Consider the following 18,687-nt stretch of genomic DNA (forward strand, 5'->3'; position numbering starts at 1 on the left):
TTACAGAGGGCACCCTAACAGCTTGGCTACCAGTATAATGTGAGAGCACACCATCAGTATGGTGTGATTCAACCTCTGTACCAACTATGCTAGACTGTCTAGTAATGGGCAGGCTGAGAAGTTTCTTTCCTGAACCTTTTCCTGGGGGAGTCCCTGGATCAGATTGAGAACCATTAGCTACTTTTTCACCAGATTTGGCACTTATGGCCTTATCCTGTACTCTAAGCATATTAATTAACAGTTCTAAGGAAGGATTCTTCCCTATACTCAAACCTCTCTCTATGCAGAGACTCCTTGCTCCTTTCCAGCTAAGGTGATCATATGCAATTTTGGACAGTTCAACATTTTGGCCTGTACCAGACATTTTTTAGAGAGAGTTAAAGTGATAGAAAAAGAGAAAAAAGTTTTCAGAACTTTTTGGAAAGACAGAAAAAAACTTTTTAAACTTTTAAGAACTTTTTGAAAGTTTAGGAGTACTTTTCAGCACTTAGAAAAGAGTGAAAAGAGGAAATGCAAAACTTTTTGGCTATGTGTATATACACTGACCTTGTTTTGTATATTTTTCTCTTATGAAAAGTACAATGACAAGAGTGGTAAGTAGTCTCAAGCACTTATCCCACCACTGCACAACCAATGTAGGAGGCTGGACTGGCTTGTAGTGAGTACCAAGGGGTACTTGCACCTTGCACCAGGCCCAGTTATCCCTTATTAGTGTATAGGGTGTCTAGCAGCTTAGGCTGATAGATAATGGTAGCTTAGCAGAGCAGCTTAGGCTGAACTAGGAGACGTGTGAAGCTACTACAGTACCACTTAGTGTCATATGCACAATATCATAAGAAAACACAATACACAGTTATACTAAAATTAAAGGTACTTTATTTTTATGACAATATGCCAAAGTATCTTAGAGTGTACCCTCAGTGAGAGGATAGGAAATATACACAAGATATATATACACAATAGTAAAAATATGCAGTATAGTCTTAGAAAACAGTGCAAACAATGTATAGTTACAATAGGATGCAATGGGGAAACATAGGGATAGGGGCAACACAAACCATATACTCCAGAAGTGGAATGCGAACCACGAATGGACCCCAAACCTATGTGACCTTGTAGAGGGTCGCTGGGACTATTAGAAAACAGTGAGAGTTAGAAAAATAACCCTCCCCAAGACCCTGAAAAGTGAGTGCAAAGTGCACTAAAGTTACCCTAAGGACAAAATAGTCGTGTTAGAGGGAAAATGCAAGGAAAACACAAATCAGCAATGCAACAACGATGGATTCCTGACTGAGGGTACCTGTGGAACAAGGGGACCAAGTCCAAAAGTCACAAGCAACTCGGAGATGGGCAGATGCCCAAGAAATGCCAGCGGTTGGTGCAAAGAAGCTCTTACTAGGCTGAAGAACTGTGAATACTGCAGGAACGACAAGGGCTAGAGACTTTCCCTTTGGAGAATGGATCCCCCACGCCTTGGAGAGTCGTGCAGAAGTGTTTTCCCGCCGGATGGACGCCAACAAGCCTTGCTACACGCAAATCGTGCGTTTGGCGTTTTTGGACGCTGCTGGGGCCCAGGAGGGACCAGGAGGTCGCAAATTGGACCTGCAGAGAGAGGGGACGTCGAGCAAGACAAAGAGCACTCACTGAAGCAGGTAGCACCCGGAGAAGTGCCAGAAACAGGCACTAGGAGGATGCGTGAAACGGTGCTCGCCGAAGTTGCACAAAGGAGTCCCACGTCGCCGGAGACCAACTTAGAAAGTCGTGCAATGCAGGTTAGAGTGCCGTGGACCCAGGCTTGGCTGTGCACGAAGGATTTCCGCCGGAAGTGCACAGGGGCCGGAGTAGCTTGCAAAGTCGCGGTTCCCAGCAATGCAGCCCAGCGAGGTGAGGCAAGGACTTACCTCCACCAAACTTGGGCTGAAGAGTCACTGGACTGTGGGGGTCACTTGGACGGTGTCGCTGGATTCGAGGGACCTCGCTCGTCGTGCTGAGAGGAGACCCAAGGGACCGGTAATGCAGCTTTTTGGTGCCTGCGGTTGCAGGGGGAAGATTCCGTCGACCCACGGGAGATTTCTTCGGAGCTTCTGGTGCAGAGAGGAGGCAGACTACCCCCACAGCATGCACAAGCAGGAAAACAGTCGAGAAGGCGGCAGGATCAGCGTTACAGAGTTGCAGTAGTCGTCTTTGCTACTATGTTGCAGGTTTGCAGGCTTCCAGCGCGGTCAGCGGTCGATTCCTTATCAGAAGGTGAAGAGGGAGATGCAGAGGAACTCGGCTGAGCTCATGCATTCGTTATCTAAAGTTTCCCCAGAGACAGAGACCCTAAATAGCCAGAAAAGAGGGTTTGGCTACCTAGGAGAGAGGAAAGGCTACTAACACCTGAAGGAGCCTATCAGCAGGAGTCTCTGACGTCACCTGGTGGCACTGGCCACTCAGAGCAGTCCAGTGTGCCAGCAGCACCTCTGTTTCCAAGATGGCAGAGGTCTGGAGCACACTGGAGGAGCTCTGGACACCTCCCAGGGGAGGTGCAGGTCAGGGGAGTGGTCACTCCCCTTTCCTTTGTCCAGTTTCGCGCCAGAGCAGGGGCTAAGGGGTCCCTGAACCGGTGTAGACTGGCTTATGCAGAATTGGGCACCTCTGTGCCCAACAAAGCATTTCCAGAGGCTGGGGGAGGCTACTCCTCCCCTGCCTTCACACCATTTTCCAAAGGGAGAGGGTGTCACACCCTCTCTCAGAGGAAGTTCTTTGTTCTGCCATCCTGGGCCAGGCCTGGCTGGACCCCAGAAGGGCAGCTGCCTGTCTGAGGGGTTGGCAGCAGCAGCAGCTGCAGTGAAACCCCAGGAAGGGCAGTTTGGCAGTACCAGGGTCTGTGCTACAGACCACTGGGATCATGGGATTGTGCCAACTATGCCAGGATGGTATAGAGGGGGCAATTCCATGATCATAGACATGTTACATGGCCATATTCGGAGTTACCATGGTGAAGCTACATATAGGTAGTGACCTATATGTAGTGCATGCGTGTAATGGTGTCCCCGCACTCACAAAGTTCAGGGAATTGGCTCTGAACAATGTGGGGGCACCTTGGCTAGTGCCAGGGTGCCCTCACACTAAGTAACTTTGCACCTAACCTTTACCAGGTAAAGGTTAGACATATAGGTGACTTATAAGTTACTTAAGTGCAGTGTAAAATGGCTGTGAAATAACGTGGACGTTATTTCACTCAGGCTGCAGTGGCAGGCCTGTGTAAGAATTGTCAGAGCTCCCTATGGGTGGCAAAAGAAATGCTGCAGCCCATAGGGATCTCCTGGAACCCCAATACCCTGGGTACCTCAGTACCATATACTAGGGAATTATAAGGGTGTTCCAGTAAGCCAATGTAAATTGGTAAAATTGGTCACTAGCCTGTTAGTGACAATTTGAAAGTAATGAGAGAGCATAACCACTGAGGTTCTGGTTAGCAGAGCCTCAGTGAGACAGTTAGGCACCACACAGGGAACATATACATTCACACCTATGAGCACTGGGGCCCTGTGTGACAGGGTCCCAGTGACACATACATATAGGCCACAAACCTATGAGCACTGGGGTCCTGACCAGCAGGATCCCAGTGACACATAACAAACATACTGAAAACATAGTGTTTTCACTATGAGCACTGAGGCCTGGCTATCAGGATCTCAGTGAGACAGTGAAAACAGTGACAAACACCCTGACATACACTCACAAACAGGCCAAAAGTGGGGGTAACAAGGCTAGAAAGAGGCTACCTTCTCACACCACAGCACTGGGACCGCCCTCATCGCCTGCACTGACCAAATCAGAACCAGAGTTGACAAGGGCGAGATGGTCGCACTCATCCTCCTGGACCTCTCTGCAGATTTCGACACTGTTTGCCACCGAATCCTCCGCGCACGCCTTTTCAATGCAGGAATCCGACACAAGGCCCTGGACTGGCTCACCTCCTTCCTCGCCGAAAGAACCCAGAAAGTTCGCCTCCCTCCCTTCCAGTCCCCAGCAACCAAGATCATCTGCGAGGTCCCCCAAGGGTCCTCCCTCAGCCCTACCCTATTCAACATTTACATAGCCCCGCTCGCCAACATCCTCTGCCCTCACAGAATCACCATCATCTCGTACGCAGAGAACACCCAGCTCGTCATCTCCCTCACCAGGAACCCCACCACCACCAACACAAACCTCCACGCCGGACTCCTCAATACCGCCAAATGGATGACAGCAAGCCACCTCAAACTCAACTCCAACAAAACAGAAATCATCATCTTTGGCCCGACAAGACAGTATGGGACGACTCCTGGTGGCCCACTGCCCTAGGACCACCCCCAACACCCTCCACCCACGCACGCAATCTCGGCATCATCTTAGACTCATCTTCCTCCATGGCCCAGCAAATCAACAGCATAACTTCCTCCTGTTTCAACACCCTCTGCATGCTACGAAATACCTTCAAATGGATCCCCAGAGAAACCAGGAAAACCGTCACCCATGCACTCATCAGCAGCAGACTAGACTACGGAAACGCTGGCACCGCAGCCAAGCTTCAGCAGAAACTCCAGCGAATCCAGAACGCAGCTGCACGCCTTATCCTGAACCTCCCACGCCATGAACACATCTCCGCCCACCTCAGATCCCTTCACTGGCTACCCATCAGCAAAAGGATCATTTTCAAAGTCCTCATCCACGCCCACAAATCCCTCCACAACACTGGACCAGCCTACCTCAACGAACGAGTGAACGTCCACACACCGACTCGTCTCCTCTGCTCTGCTGACCTCACCCTCACCGCAGTCTCCCGCATCCAACGCACCACCTCTGGAGGCAGATCCTTGTCCTACCTCGCCTCCAAGACCTGGAACACCCTCCCCACCAGCCGACGCAAGACCCAGGACCTCCTGACTTTCAGAAAACACCTCAAGACATGGCTTTTTGAGCAGTAAATTGGCATCCCGCCCCTCTTTGTCCCCCCCACAGCGCCTTGAGACCCTACCAGGTGAGTAGCGCACTTAATACATTTTTTGATTGATTGATTGCTGTTAAAATAGTCAAGATAACATTTTCTCATTGTGATATAACTAAGAAAGCAGGGATTCATAAGTATTTATATCACAGCTGATCTATGAGCTATGCAATGACCTATGAACATGTAAGGCATAGAATAATATACAGATATATATGTATATAGAAACACAAATACATGCATGCACACACACGCATACACACATATATATATATTTAACCGTGAGTAAATATACATTTGTTAAACAGGTTTAAAGAGTATGTGTATCATTTATTATTATGAAATAGTAACTATATATATGTCCTAAAGAAATATACATATCTAGAATATACACATAATCAGATTATAAATATTTATCAACACGGGCATATGCAGTCCATTGCTGTTTGAATATGGTGGTTAGGAAGGAAAGAGCCAACTCTTGAGTAGTCTTCTGAAGACAAGATAGTTATCCGTGGATCTTATATTTGGGGTAATGAGTTCCATAGTTTGGCTTCTTGAACAGAGAAGGATGTACCACCTATTGTCTTTTTCTTGTATGGTGGTGTTTTAAGGTGGGGTGCCAATCTTGAGCGAAGGTTTCTTTGCTGAATGTATTTGGTTATTTTGTTTCTGATTAAAAGTGGTCCTGTTCCATGTATAGCTTTGTGGGTGATACAAAGCAGCTTGAAGGTGGATCTTCTGTCAACAGGTAACCAGTGTAGTGCTCTCAAAGGCAGGGGAGATGTGGGCTTGTGGCTTTACGTGTAATAGTAGCCTGGCAGCTGAGTTCTGAATTCGTTTTTTCACAATAGATAGAGACGATTCCATGGTAGGGACCATTGGCATAATCCAGTTTGGATAGTACAAGAGAGATACTAGCCTGCACCTTTTGTAGAAATCAGAGGTGGGGGAAGATGCGTTGCAGAGTCTTCAAGGTGATGAAGCTTGTTCCTGCTAATTTGTCCACTTGGGCATTCATTGTTAACTTGGAGTCCATGGTAATTCCAAGGTTTTTAACTTCCTTGGATACTTCAGGAGGTGGTCCGAGATCATCAGGCCAGGAGCACAGTGGGTCATAATTTTTCCAGTCTCCACGTGAGTATTTCCGTTTTGGAAGCATTTAGTTTGAGATGGCTCCAAGTCACCCATTGATCAACAGCTCTGACACAACTGAAGATCTGTGGGTTTTCAATATCTTTGGGCCATTGCAATTTAAGTAGTATTTATGTGTCATATGCATAGTTGTAGCATGTGAATTGAAAATCATTGATCAATTCTGGTAATGACATCATGTAGATGATGAAAAGCAAAGGTGAGATGATTGATCCTTGGGGGGCCCCTGCTTTTGTGAGGTAGTGTTTGGATGAGAAGGGGGGAGAATAAATTATATTAGTTCTGTTTTGAAGGTAGGATGTAATCCAGTCGAGAACAGTCCCTTCTATGCGGGTTTGGTGGAGTCTTTGAATTAGGGTGTCATGGTCAACCGTTCAAAGGCAGCTGAGAGGTCCACGAGAAGTAGTGCAGCAACTCCATTGCGGTCGACTGTGTTTTTAAGATCATCCCAGATAGCTATGAGTGCCAGTTCAGTGTCCCTTCCTGGGCGGAATCCAGTTTGGTAGTCTCAAAATATGGAGTTGTCTTCAATGAATTGTGACATCTGGGTGAATGCTGCCCTTTCTGTCAGTTTGCCCAGCAAAGGTCTATTTGTCTGTAGTTGTTGGGGTCAAGCAGGTCTAGGTTTGTTTTCTTTAAGAACGGACTTATGTATGCCTTGTTCAGGTCTTCAGGAAAAGTTCCTATAGTTAAGGAGTTATTGATGATTCTCCTTACAGGTGTGGCAGCAGAAGTAGATAAAAGAATGTTCTTGAAGATGTGTGGTGGACAAGGGTCAAAAGGGCAGCCAGAAGGCCTGCTTGTTTTGACAAAATCCATAAATTCACCTTGTGATATTTGTTTGAAGGAGTGCAGAAACTGGGTTGGTTTACTCTTGGAGGGGATTTTAGGAAACAGGTTGGTGCTGATGGTTTTCTTCTGTTTTAAATAGGAGTCCAATTTGTCTGCCTCGGTTGTGTAATGAATTGCCAGTTAGGTTGTGAAATCTTGAGTAGTGGGATGACTTCCATCCATGCATTTAGATTTCCGAAATACATTGAGAATTTTATAAAATGTTTTAGTTGTCGTTTAGCATTTTGAATTCTGTCTGAGTTATACCTTTTTTCGCTTTTTTGATTGATGATTTATGTATTTTGCTAAGTTTGTGTAGCTGAAGTTTGTCTTGAATGTTGTTTGCTTTGTGCCAGGTCCGTTGCAGCCTTCTGATTTGTTGCTTTATCTTTTTAAGTTCTGTGTTTCTCCAAGGTGTTGGTTTTCTTTCGTCCTGTTTAGTTTTTTTGGTATTAGGATATTGAAAGCTTCCTGTAGCCACTCCTAAAGTTCTGGAACATAATTAATTGTGTCTAGATCTGTGTTGGCTGTTAGTTGTGTTTCTAAGTCTTCAAAACTGAGTTTGCTCCATGGTCGATAGGTGCATGTATGTAAGTAGTTGTGGGGTGTGTTGATTTGTTGTGTTTTATGTCAGAAAGTTACCAAATGTTGGTCTGACCATGTGATTGGCGTGATGCTTTGAACGGTAACTAGTTCAGGGTTTGCAAAAATGACATCTAGGATGTGTCCAGCGATGTGTGTGGGATTGTGCACAATCTGATGTAGGTTCAATGCGACTAGGCCAGTGGTGATAGCTTTTGGATGGGGCGTATTGGGTTTGTCAAACAAAATGTTTAGGTCCCCAAGAATGCATAGGTTTGAGTATAATGTAATAAGGTTTGAGACTGTGTCTAGAAAAGCGTCTGCGAATGTTGAGCTAGGTGGAGGTCTGTAAAGGAGGAGAAAGTTACAGGAAGAAGTTGGTGTGTGGTGGCATCTGGCAAGGAGGGCCTCACAACCTTGGATGGAAATGTTGTCTGTTTTACTGAGATTTATTGCTTGTTTGTCTATAACAGCTAGTCCACCTCCTCTCTTGCCTATACGGTTTTGTGTGAGATTTTGAGGCCCAACTGGAGGAACGGCATCATGCAACACTGGGGCATTGTCATCTTCCAACCATGATTCTGTTATGGATAGTAAGTCAGGTTGTGTGTCCGTGAGCAGGTCGGAGATGTGGTGCTTGTTGAGAGTGATCCCTCATTTATGAATAGGTCGTTTAGAAAATGCGTGTTTGTGGCGGTGTCATTTTGTTTTCGAGAAGGGTGAGCAGTATATTTTGAGCTTGTAGACTGTATGAGGGTCACAATAGCCCTGTTTTTCTATATAGTGTTCCTCGTCCAGCAGGCCTAGGAGGCATTTTGTTGGGTCTGTGTGTGTTGGTGGTGGACTTGGAGGCTGATAATGACATGGTGAGTGTAGTTTTCTTTTGTACAGTAGCCTTATTGTGTAATAGACAAGGGGATGCGAGGTTGCTATGAGTGGCGTGTTGTTTATTTTGTTTGCCTCTGTTTAGTGTGGATGGAGTATGGGTTAGGGGTGGTGGAGGAGCATGTGAATCCTAATGTAAGGCTCTGAATTGTGCAATGGATGAGCGGCGGGTGAATGAATGTTGCTGTGTTGGGGTGCTTGGGGTAGATGTTTGTGAAGTGTGAGAATGTAGGGGTAAAGATTGGTCAGGGTTTGTGTTATTTGTGTAGTCATGAGGGTGGGAGTGGGTGTGACGGAAAGTATGAAAGTTTGTGTTATTTTGATGTGCTGATGTGTGTGGTTTGTTTGTTTTTGTGGAATAGTGAGAGGAGATGTTGATGTAGTGGTTTTCTGTGAAGGATTTGTATGTGAGTTACTGCTGGTGAGTGGTATTAGAATATTACAGGGGGTGTTGATGTGTTTTGGAGAAGTGTATGAGGTGTGTAAGAGGGGATGGACGAGAGTTCGGGGTGTCTGTGTTAGTTCTGATCACTGGAAGAGGTAATATGTGTGGTGGAGTGGAGTGTAAGGATTGTATGGTTGTGTGTAATTGGTGAAGAGAGGTGTAGGAAAGTACTCTCTTTCTTGGGATGGTTACCCCCTATTTATGTCTGCTGTCAGTGTGTTTGACTGTGTTCATTGGGATGCTGCTAACCAGGACCCCAGTGATTATGCTCTCTCTCTCCCAAAGCCCGTATGTCATCCACGTTAGGCATACTGGTGCCCCCATGTAAGTCCCTATTATATGGTACCTAGGTACCCAGGACATTGCGGTAACAGGGGATCCCTATGAGCTGCAGAATGTATTTTGCCACCCATAGGGAGCCTATGCAAACAGTTCAGCAGGCCTGCCACTGCAGTCTGCGTGAAAGGGTGCATGCACTCTTTCACTTCCAGGTCACTGCACCAGGTCACTGTAAGTCACCCCTATAGCAGGCCCTCCTAGCCCAGAGAGTAGGGTGCAAGTACCTGTGTGTAATGGCACCTCTGCACTAGCAGAGGTTCCCCCACGAATTTCAGTTCCATTTTCCTTGATTTCATAAGTGTGGGGACGCCATTTTATGCATGTACTGGACATAGGTCACTACCTATGTTCAGCTACAAAATGGTAACTCCGAACTTGGGCATGTTTGGTATCAAACATGTCAGAATCATACCCCAATACTGTTGCAAGTATTGGAAGTATGATTCCATGCACTCTGGGGGCTCCCTAGAGGACCCCCAGCATTGCTACCACCAGTCTTACAGGTCATGTGACATCACTTCTTGGGAAGGTTATGGATCAAAAGTTGTGATGGAACTTCCTGTGATGTCACTGAGGTCAAAGTGTATGTGATTTCACTTCTATTACGTTTAATATTTTGTTAATCGACAAATCAGTCTTTGTGTAATTCCCCATTCTTGGCCCAATGTTTAAATCAAGTGCAAAAAACAGTAGAAGTGCCAAGAGCAAATGTAATCTGTGCCAGTGATATTTTTGCACCCTTTGTACAGCTCAGGTCTCACTGTGCCCTCTCTCGCCAAGAGTCATTGGCTGCTCAATGGAATCATATTCTTCTGTTAGCAGAGGGAGTTCACTGTCCCCTAGTTCAAAACAGGGACTGGAAAAAATAAATGAGAAACTCTGTTTAATTTAAAGCTTCTCTACCTCCAGGAGATGATGAACACCACACCACCTGCATGAGAAGCCATACCCCCTGTCCTCCTCTCTAGATTAAAGGATCTCGAGGTCAAGAGATCAGGATCTCTTGGTAGCCACTCCTCAAAGCAGCTGCACAGACATCGAGGGGCTTATTACAAGCTCTTGCGCCACCTTAGTGCCATCATATTCTTTCAGCGAAGGCGGCACTAAGGTGACTTTTCTGCTGCATTTTATTTACAAAGTGGCCCAATGCATGCATTGCACCACTGTGCGACCCTTTGCGCCACATTATGCCTGCGTCAGGCCTAATTTATGCAAGGGGGGCATTCCGGCGCAGGGAGGCCCAAAAAATGGCGCCGTGAAATTCCCAACATTTCACTGCGCCATTTTTCCATAATTTTTTACGCCTGCTCAGAGCAGGCGTAAATGTGGAGCACTCTGTATTCAATGGGCCTCCCTGTGCTTTGCTGCACTAGTGCCAACACTTTTCACGCCAGTGTAGCAAAGCACCACAATAGCGTAAACAATGCTGACGGTATTGTGCTAACGACCGCCATGGTGCGCCGTATTATAAATATGGTGTAACCATGGTGTCATTAGGTGCTGGTCAAAGATGCGCCACTTTCTTGTAAATATGCCCCTAAGTGTCACAAAGTGGCAGAGATGGGCAGTCCTACAGGTGCTTGCTGACCTGTGATTGTCTCTGCACCTTACAGAGGCATGGATTGAGTGGGAAAGCACCCCATTCCCCAACAGACATTTCTGCTTCTGAAGTCTGCAACAGGTTTCTCTCTTGGTGCCATGAACTGAACCCTAAAAAAAGAGGACCCAGCGGTCTTGCAGCCATCTTGTAGTAAACATAAAAACAAACCTACCCATTCGAAGAAATAGCATCTGTAAAACTTCTCTCGCAGGTCCTCCACCCCGTCGTTGGCCATGTCAATGAGCGCAGCTTCCTTGTCGTTCTTCCCGTAGACATCTGTGAGGGAAGGTGAGGTGTTTAGAAGGGTGGAACGGAGGCAACACACTACAGACGGGACTTTTCAGACACATTTATAAGGCTTGAGAGAGCTGTTGAAAAGGATGACATGGAGGCAATGTGCACTATGGGTGGCTAGTATTGGCGCTTTCCACTAATGTAAAAGATCTGATTGGATGGATTGAGTCCATGTCAGTCCCAAGGTTCTAGGCAAATTACAGAAAATCAACACAGCAAAATCCCCACGCAGGACAAAATATAAAGTCCAAAACTTGAAAGTTTATTTAAAAAGTAACAATCATTACAGAAGGCAAAAGGAAAATGGCTAGTCGATTTCAAATCCATATTTAATATTGTAAGTCAAGAGACATTCTAAGTATAGTGTCCGATAACAGACTGTCATATCAATCAATCAATCAAGGATTTCTAAAGCACAGGGTCTCAAGGTGATGTTTCAGGTGTGTTGCTCAATCGAAGAGCCAGGTCTTGGGGTCCTTCCTGTCCTGCTTCAGTGATGCGGTCTGCCTGAGCTTGAGAGGTAGCGTGTTTCAGGTCCCGCTGCGCGATAGGAGAAGGATTTTCCTCCTGCTGTACTTTTTTAGAACTTGGAAACGGCGAGTTGGGAAGAATGGAGTTCTCTGTTGGGTACATAGAGGGCGAGGCGGTGGTTGAGGTATGCCAGTCCTTTGTTGTGTAGTGCCTTGTAGGTGTGGATCAGGAGTTTGTATGTGATGCGCTTGTTGACTGGGAGCCAGTGTAGGTCTCTGAGGTGGGAGGAGATGTGACTATGTCGGGGATGGCCAGGATGAGTCTGGCTGCTGCACTCTGGATTCTTTGAAGTCTTGATTGTAGTTTCTTGGTGTTGCCGGAGTAGAGTGCGTTGCCATAGTCCAGTTTGCTAGTGACAAGTGCATGGGTGACTGTCTTCCTCGTGTAAGAGGGGATCCACTAGAAGATCTTTCGAAGGAGTCGGAGGGTGTGGAAGCATAACGACGAGTCGGCGTTGACTTGGCAGGTCATGGATAGAGAGGAGTCCAGGATGATGCCCAGATTGCGTGCTTGGTCCGTGGGAGCGGGGGCGCTTCCCAGTGCGGTGGGCCACCAGGAGCTGTTACAGGCGCAAGGGGTGGAGCCGATTACGAGGATCTCCGTCTTCTCCGTGTTGAGTGTGAGGCAGCTGGCTTCCATCCAGGCGGCGACTGCTCTCATTCCATTGTGGAAATTTCTCGTTGCCTTTACAGTGTCATCTGACAGGGAGAGGATCAGTTGGGTATCATTGGCGTAAGAGACTATGTTTAGCCCATGTTGTTTGATGATCTTGGCTAGCGGGGCCATGTAGATGTTGAAAAGCGTCGGGCTGAGTGATGATCTCTGGGGCACGATAGTCTGACATTTTGTGTTCTTCTGGTGAGGAATGATCTGATCCATTCCAGTGCTTCATCTCGGATGCCGGCGTTGTGGAGTGTGACGCAGAGAGTGCAGTGGGAGACGGTTGAATGCGGCGGAGAGGTCGAGGAGGATGAGTGCAGCCATGCCTCCATCGTCTAGTATGGCATGTATGCTGTCAGTGGCCGCTAGGAGTGCTGTTTTGGTGCTGTGGTTGCTGCTGAATCTGGATTGGGATAGGTCTAGGATTTGGTGTGTCTCGAGAAATTTGGTGAGTTGCTGGTTGACGGCCTTTTCCGTTACTTTGGCTGGGAAAGGGAGCAGAGAGATGGGTCTGTAGTTTTTCAGCTCCGTTGGGTCAGCGGTGGGCTTCTTGCATAGCGGGTTGATCTCGGCATGCTTCCAGTCTGATGGGAAGGTGGCGGTCTTGAAGGATTGGTTGATAGTTCAGCAGAGCTCAGGTGCTATGGTGGCGCTGGTCAGGTTGAAGATATGATGGGGACACGGATCCGAGGGTGCTTCTGAGTGGATGAAGTTCAGGAGTCTTTGCGTGTCCTCTTTAGTGATAGGGGTGCAGGAGCTCAGGATCTGGTGTGGTGCTGGGGTTGTGGTGGTATTTGTGGGTGGTACGGGCGGGTTTTGGTTCTTGAAGCCTTCGTAAATGTCAGGGATTTTTCGGTGGAAAAAGGTGGCAAGGTCATCGCAGATGTCGTGGGAGGGAGGGATCGATGAATGAGGTGCCTGTCCTAGGGTTTGTGAACTCTTTGATGGTAGTGAAGAGCTCTTTGCTGTTGTGAGCGCTGGTGCTGAGGTGTTCTTGAATGGCAGCTTTTTTGGCAGCTTTGAAGCTCTGGTGGTGCGTGGTGACTGCGTTCTTGTAGGCTGCACGGTCTGTCTTAGCTAGAGGTATAGATTGCGTGCGACTTCATTAGCATCCGCTGCGTCCGGCGGGGGGAGTGGCTCAGAACGTTGGTGAGTTGTGCTTCTGAAACTTTGCCCCAGCGTCTGCCGAGGAAGCGGGGGCATAGCGGCATGCAGTGTTCTTTATGAAGGTAACGTGGACACACTTGTGGTCGGTCCAATGGTATTCAGATGTGTGAGAGATGGTGATGTTGTTCCCTGCTGAGAAGACGTGGTCGAGGATGTGTCCGTCTCTGTGGGTGGGGATGTTGACAAGTTGTTTGAGGCCGAGTGTTGCCAGGTTGTCTGAGAGATTTGTGGTGTTGGGGTCATCGTGGATATCAAGGTAGAAGTTGAGGTCGCCGAGTAGGATGTAGTTGGAGAAGGTGAGTGCTCGGGGGGCAACGAGGTCAGTGATGTCTTTGCCGAAATTAGGTTGTGTCTGGGTGGCCTATAGATGAGTGTGCCACGGAGGGAGGAGTTGGGGTTGGTCTGAATCTGGAAGTGTAGGTGTTCATGGATTGGCTGTGACTGTGACTCATTGGTGGTTGTCAGGCAGAGTATCTACTCAGTATGAAAGCAAGGAAGAAGTCTGAAATATTCTAACTACAAAGTCAAATCACAATCTGTCATGGGGACGGCTAAGTTAGAATAGGGAAAAAGCTCAGGCTCACATCCCTAAATTAGCACATTATATAGGTTTTAAAGAGTAGAAGACCACACTCTTTGCATTGGGGTGATGTGGCAGCACGGCCCGCACTATTAAAGGTTACATGTCAGAAAACAATCAACGTTTCATGGATTGCGTTACGTAAAGCAGTCTCACTCTAGAAACACTCCAAAAATGGATAGTCAATGAGTAGCCTTCACCTACATCCAAGAGGAAATGACATTGCACTGCCAAACAATAAACTACTGAAATATGACTGAGAGCACAGTGTAACCAGCATTAACCTTGAACAATTGTAACTACATGTAAATCTCTGGCAGGCTTCCTCCTGTCTGCATAAGGTGATACAGTACAATGAAAAGAGTACAATTGCCTCTGTTTTATAATGAATAAAAAACACAGAATGAGGGAAATCATGCATGTAGTGCAACCTTATAAAAGCTCCTTTCCTTCAGCTGTCAGCAACCAGACTAAAGGCATACTAAATTAATTTTGCAGCCTACTCATGCTAACTTAAATACACAAACATGAACATTCATCATTACTAGTAAATCTGCGCTCACGCTAGAGAGAGGTGAGGTTCAGAAACCTTCTGGTCTCTAAACTTTCTATGAGTACAGCAAGGGTGACTGCAAAGCTTCACCAGCTAGGCTTCTTCCACACACTGGCCCTAAAGCTTTTGTTGAATCCTGATGGTGTTTGTTGCTTCCTTGCTTCCTGAGGTTCTGAGACAGTGACGTAACAAAACTTGAGGGGGTCCCCCTGCAAAGTACAAGGAGGGCCCCCCAATCCATTGAGGGGCTTTCAGGCTAAGGGTCCTCTGCCTGTGCACAGTGTACTGTGATAAGTGGGCCCATTGGAGCTCGGATGGCCCAAGCACAACAGGGGCAGCGGGGGCCTTTGGTATGCTACTTCACTTGATCCTCACTTATTTCATTCCTCATACTATTTCTTTTGTAAAAAAAATTGAATAAAATGTTCTTGAGACAGAAATATTATTTGTGACTGGCCATCACCGTATAATACAGAAAAAGACCAGCAGAAGGAAAGATTCCCCCCAACCGCGCTGTCCGCCAGTGCTCCACACCCCCTTGGATGGTGCTCACCGTGTTTGCGCCCCAGATATCGAAGGATGGCTTTCGACTGAAACAGGATAAAATCACCATCTGCAAACATGGGCAACTGCCCAAAGACCTGAGAAAGGAGGAGAAAGAAGAAACAGTCAATATGTTGGGACCAGTATGGCAGCTAAAGTCCCAGAGAGGAGATCCTGATGAAGAGTTATGGATGAAACCTCAGAGGATGAGGGGGCCCGATCAACAACCAACCTGCTACCTATCAGCTCCTGGTGATATCCTGAGATAGTTAAAAGAGGCCTGGTGCGAATCCCCAACGTGGATCCCACATGGGTACCTGTGTGTGCTGTTAACAAGGTGCACCTCACAGAACCACCTGGCCCATGAGGCAGTGATGCCTGAGTTTCCTGCCCATCTGTGGCAGCCCAAGAGGAAGCGATCAATCCCATCTGGTGCAGTCTCTGTGTACAATGCAATGCCCAGACAAGCCATCCATACAGCCCAGGGGCATAGCTTCAGGGAGATTTTTGGGAAATGACACCACCCAAGTAAATACATTCTTTGCCTCGTAGTTGGGTCTGGGGAGCTTGAGTCAGGTTTGTTGTCTCTGTGTCGGTTTTCTCATCCTCCCCCAAGGATAAAAGAGAAAACAGCCACTTTTGATGTAAAACAGAGGAGAAAGAGACAGAGGCATATGCATGGTGGCTGAATTTCAAAATGTGAAACCAGATAACTTGGAATCAATACAGCTTCCCTGCTTGCACAAAGTGGATGATGCTAGTCAAACATTACATTTCACAAAGTCTCCTTTTTTCTTGATAATCACCTATTTGAGAGCACTTTTAAATAATTGAGATCAGGATGTGAGCTGTACAAGCACCTGTTGCATTTGATTTAGTAGACTATAATGTGGGTCCATCTGTAATAAAAATCTAGGGCATGTTTATGGTTTACGTGACTACTGATTCGCCTCTTAGTTCACTAATGACGTTATCATTGGGAGCGAGCCATTCATGTTTCCAGATCATGTTTAAAAAATATCACTTTTATTAAAGGTCTATGTAAGAAATTGAGTTATTGATTGAAGGAGGTAAAAATCCTAATCGGGCAACAACCACGATCCTTGTCAGGAACCACAGAAGTCACTAAATTAACCTGTGTTTAATATTCAGGGCGGGCACAAAAGCAGTCAGGCTTAACTTAGGGCCACAGTGTTATATATTTATGCGGCACACAAACAGTAATAAAGTGAAAACTTTAACAAAAGAAAAATCCTAAACCAATGTAGAGAAATAGAGAAACGTTTAATAAATAAAATGACACCAAAACGAACAAAACTCAATCATTAGAATCAGAGCTATGAATTTTTACAATTTTAAGCGAAAAATAGTACCTAAAAGATCAAAGCACCAACAGCGGCTATCTGGATTTCGATGGAGTGCTGGCCGGATACACGAGGTCGATTGTTATCTTATGGGAGAGGTAAGCAGTGGAAAACGAATCTAGAAGTTTTTGGCTACCAGGACATGTAAAACATAAAAACACATGTCCCACTCTTTAAATGCAGTACTGTTTAGGGCTTATTGTAGGAGTTATGTATAGCCTGGCAAAAAGTCTATTTTGCAGGTAGAACTGGCAGTTTAAAACTGCACTACAGGCTGCAAATACACGCCTGGGACATGTTTTAAAGGGCATCTGTAGTGGGTGGCACAATCAGGCCCTGGGTAAATGTAGTACCATATATTAGGGAGGTATAAGTAAATTAAATGTTCACATTAGGTGTAGGCCAGTAGTACCATATTTTAAGGAGAAAGCACATGCAGCGTAGCACTAGTTAGCAGTGGTAAAGTGCACAGAGTCCTAATGCCAACAAAATGAATTTCAGAAAACTGGATGGGTGAAGCCAAAAGGATTGGCGGACGGCCACACCAAGGACGTCAGGTCTAACAGTCTATTTAAACAGTGATTTGATGTGCCCAGCTCTTAACTTGCTGGCATACCCACCTCTATTTTGCAACTCGGGTTTGGTACATGGGGCCATCAGTCACTTTATGAAAGGACTGGAAGCACGGCAACTCTACCATCAAGGCAGAGACGAAGAAGAGGGCTTCCAGTGAATATACATTGAAAAGAAGTGATCCCAGGGCAGGGACTCCAGTCAGTTGTACATATACAGAAAGGTAGTAGTGGTATATAAATCACATCTCCTATTGAACAAACATTAATGTGGATAATGTAAACAAAGAACACAGCTGATTAGGGCGGTGCTTGACAGGTATCATGTGTCCTACTACCACGGGATGAACAGCAATGGTCCAATAGGTCCACTGTATGCTAAAGTATAAAAAGATACTCAAGCACTCATATAGTATTCCAAAAGGAATTGTAAGTCTATAGAGTAAGAATTCATATCTAATGAGTCCCATCAAGTGAGTTTTATTCGGGACCCCCAAGCCCAGTGGACCACCACCCCCTGGGCTATGTCCTCGTTGGAGGGGGACCCCTTCTTGGAGCTACTGATGGGCCTAGGAACCACCTCCCAGAGCCGGCTCCTTCTATGTACCGGGTTGCCCACCCCCGGGACATAGCTGTTTGCTGCGGCTTGGCTGTAGCTCTGCAGCTACAGCCAAGCCACAGCAAACAGTCTAGTTTTTGACAAGGGGACCTGTAAAGCACCCACTCACTCACAGACCCACTTAGACCCTCATGCATTCACTAACAGCCCCAGTCAGAACCTCATGCTCCCACTCTGACCCACTCAGGCAGTTACGCACCCACTCACAGATCCAATGACACTCTGATGCACTGTTTTGCTTCACTACTGACCGAGCTGAAATACACACACAGTGAAAATAATCTCTGGAATGCAACTCTTAGTCTAGGAAATACACTTAACAAATCATTCTGCAAGGCTCGTAAAGGAAGGTCAGTACAACTGAAAGTGCACTTTAAAAATGGGCGCAACAATAAAGTGAGGACTTGTACAAAGAATCTTCAACCTCTAAACAGCAAATATATACATGCAAAGATACAGACACCTATATTTATATATATATATATATTCATACACAATGCAAAGCAAATAATTAATAAAAATTCATCACCATGGGGCACAGCTGCTCCTTCATCTTTCTCTCAGTAGCTTCAAGCTGTAGAACCCTAAGATCGGCTGCAAGGAGAAAGAGAGATCTACCCTCACGGGAGGTCAGGCATTAACATCTCAATCCTGACTGAAGTCTCTGAGTCTCCCCACCGTCAACCCTAGGTCTCTTATATACCTTAAACAAGCCAGTGAGGAGATTTCTAAAAAAAAAACCTTGCTTCGCAGTTGGTCATTCAAAAATGCTGGCTACTTCAGGTCAGTTTAGAAAGGAACACACTGGAATTAGTCAAGATCCCACGGTGCCCTCTCTCAAAACAAAACCGTTCCCTGCCGTACAACAAACATCATCCTAGCACATTCTTATCAGCCTAAGCCCTTGGTGAGAAAGAACATGCAGACACACAGAATAAAAACATGAGCAAAAAGCACATTGCATAACATGGGCACTGATAAAATACTTGTAG

At 46.2% G+C, this 18,687-nt stretch overlaps 1 protein-coding gene across 1 annotated transcript in view; it reads right to left on the reverse strand.

Moving 5' to 3' along the window:
• The window catches only part of LOC138293741 (glutathione S-transferase P 1-like), a 73,303-nt gene that overhangs the window by 22,762 nt on the left and 31,854 nt on the right, over window positions 1-18,687 (reverse strand). The window contains exons 4-5 of the mRNA XM_069233079.1: window positions 15,151-15,238; window positions 10,985-11,088 (exon numbers count right to left, since the gene is read on the reverse strand). Of these exons, the coding sequence (XP_069089180.1) occupies window positions 10,985-11,088; window positions 15,151-15,238 (192 nt within the window). The remainder of the gene's footprint in view (window positions 1-10,984; window positions 11,089-15,150; window positions 15,239-18,687) is intronic.

The sequence above is a fragment of the Pleurodeles waltl genome, chromosome 4_2 (genome assembly GCF_031143425.1).
Source record: "Pleurodeles waltl isolate 20211129_DDA chromosome 4_2, aPleWal1.hap1.20221129, whole genome shotgun sequence".
NCBI classification, from domain to species: domain Eukaryota; kingdom Metazoa; phylum Chordata; class Amphibia; order Caudata; family Salamandridae; genus Pleurodeles; species Pleurodeles waltl.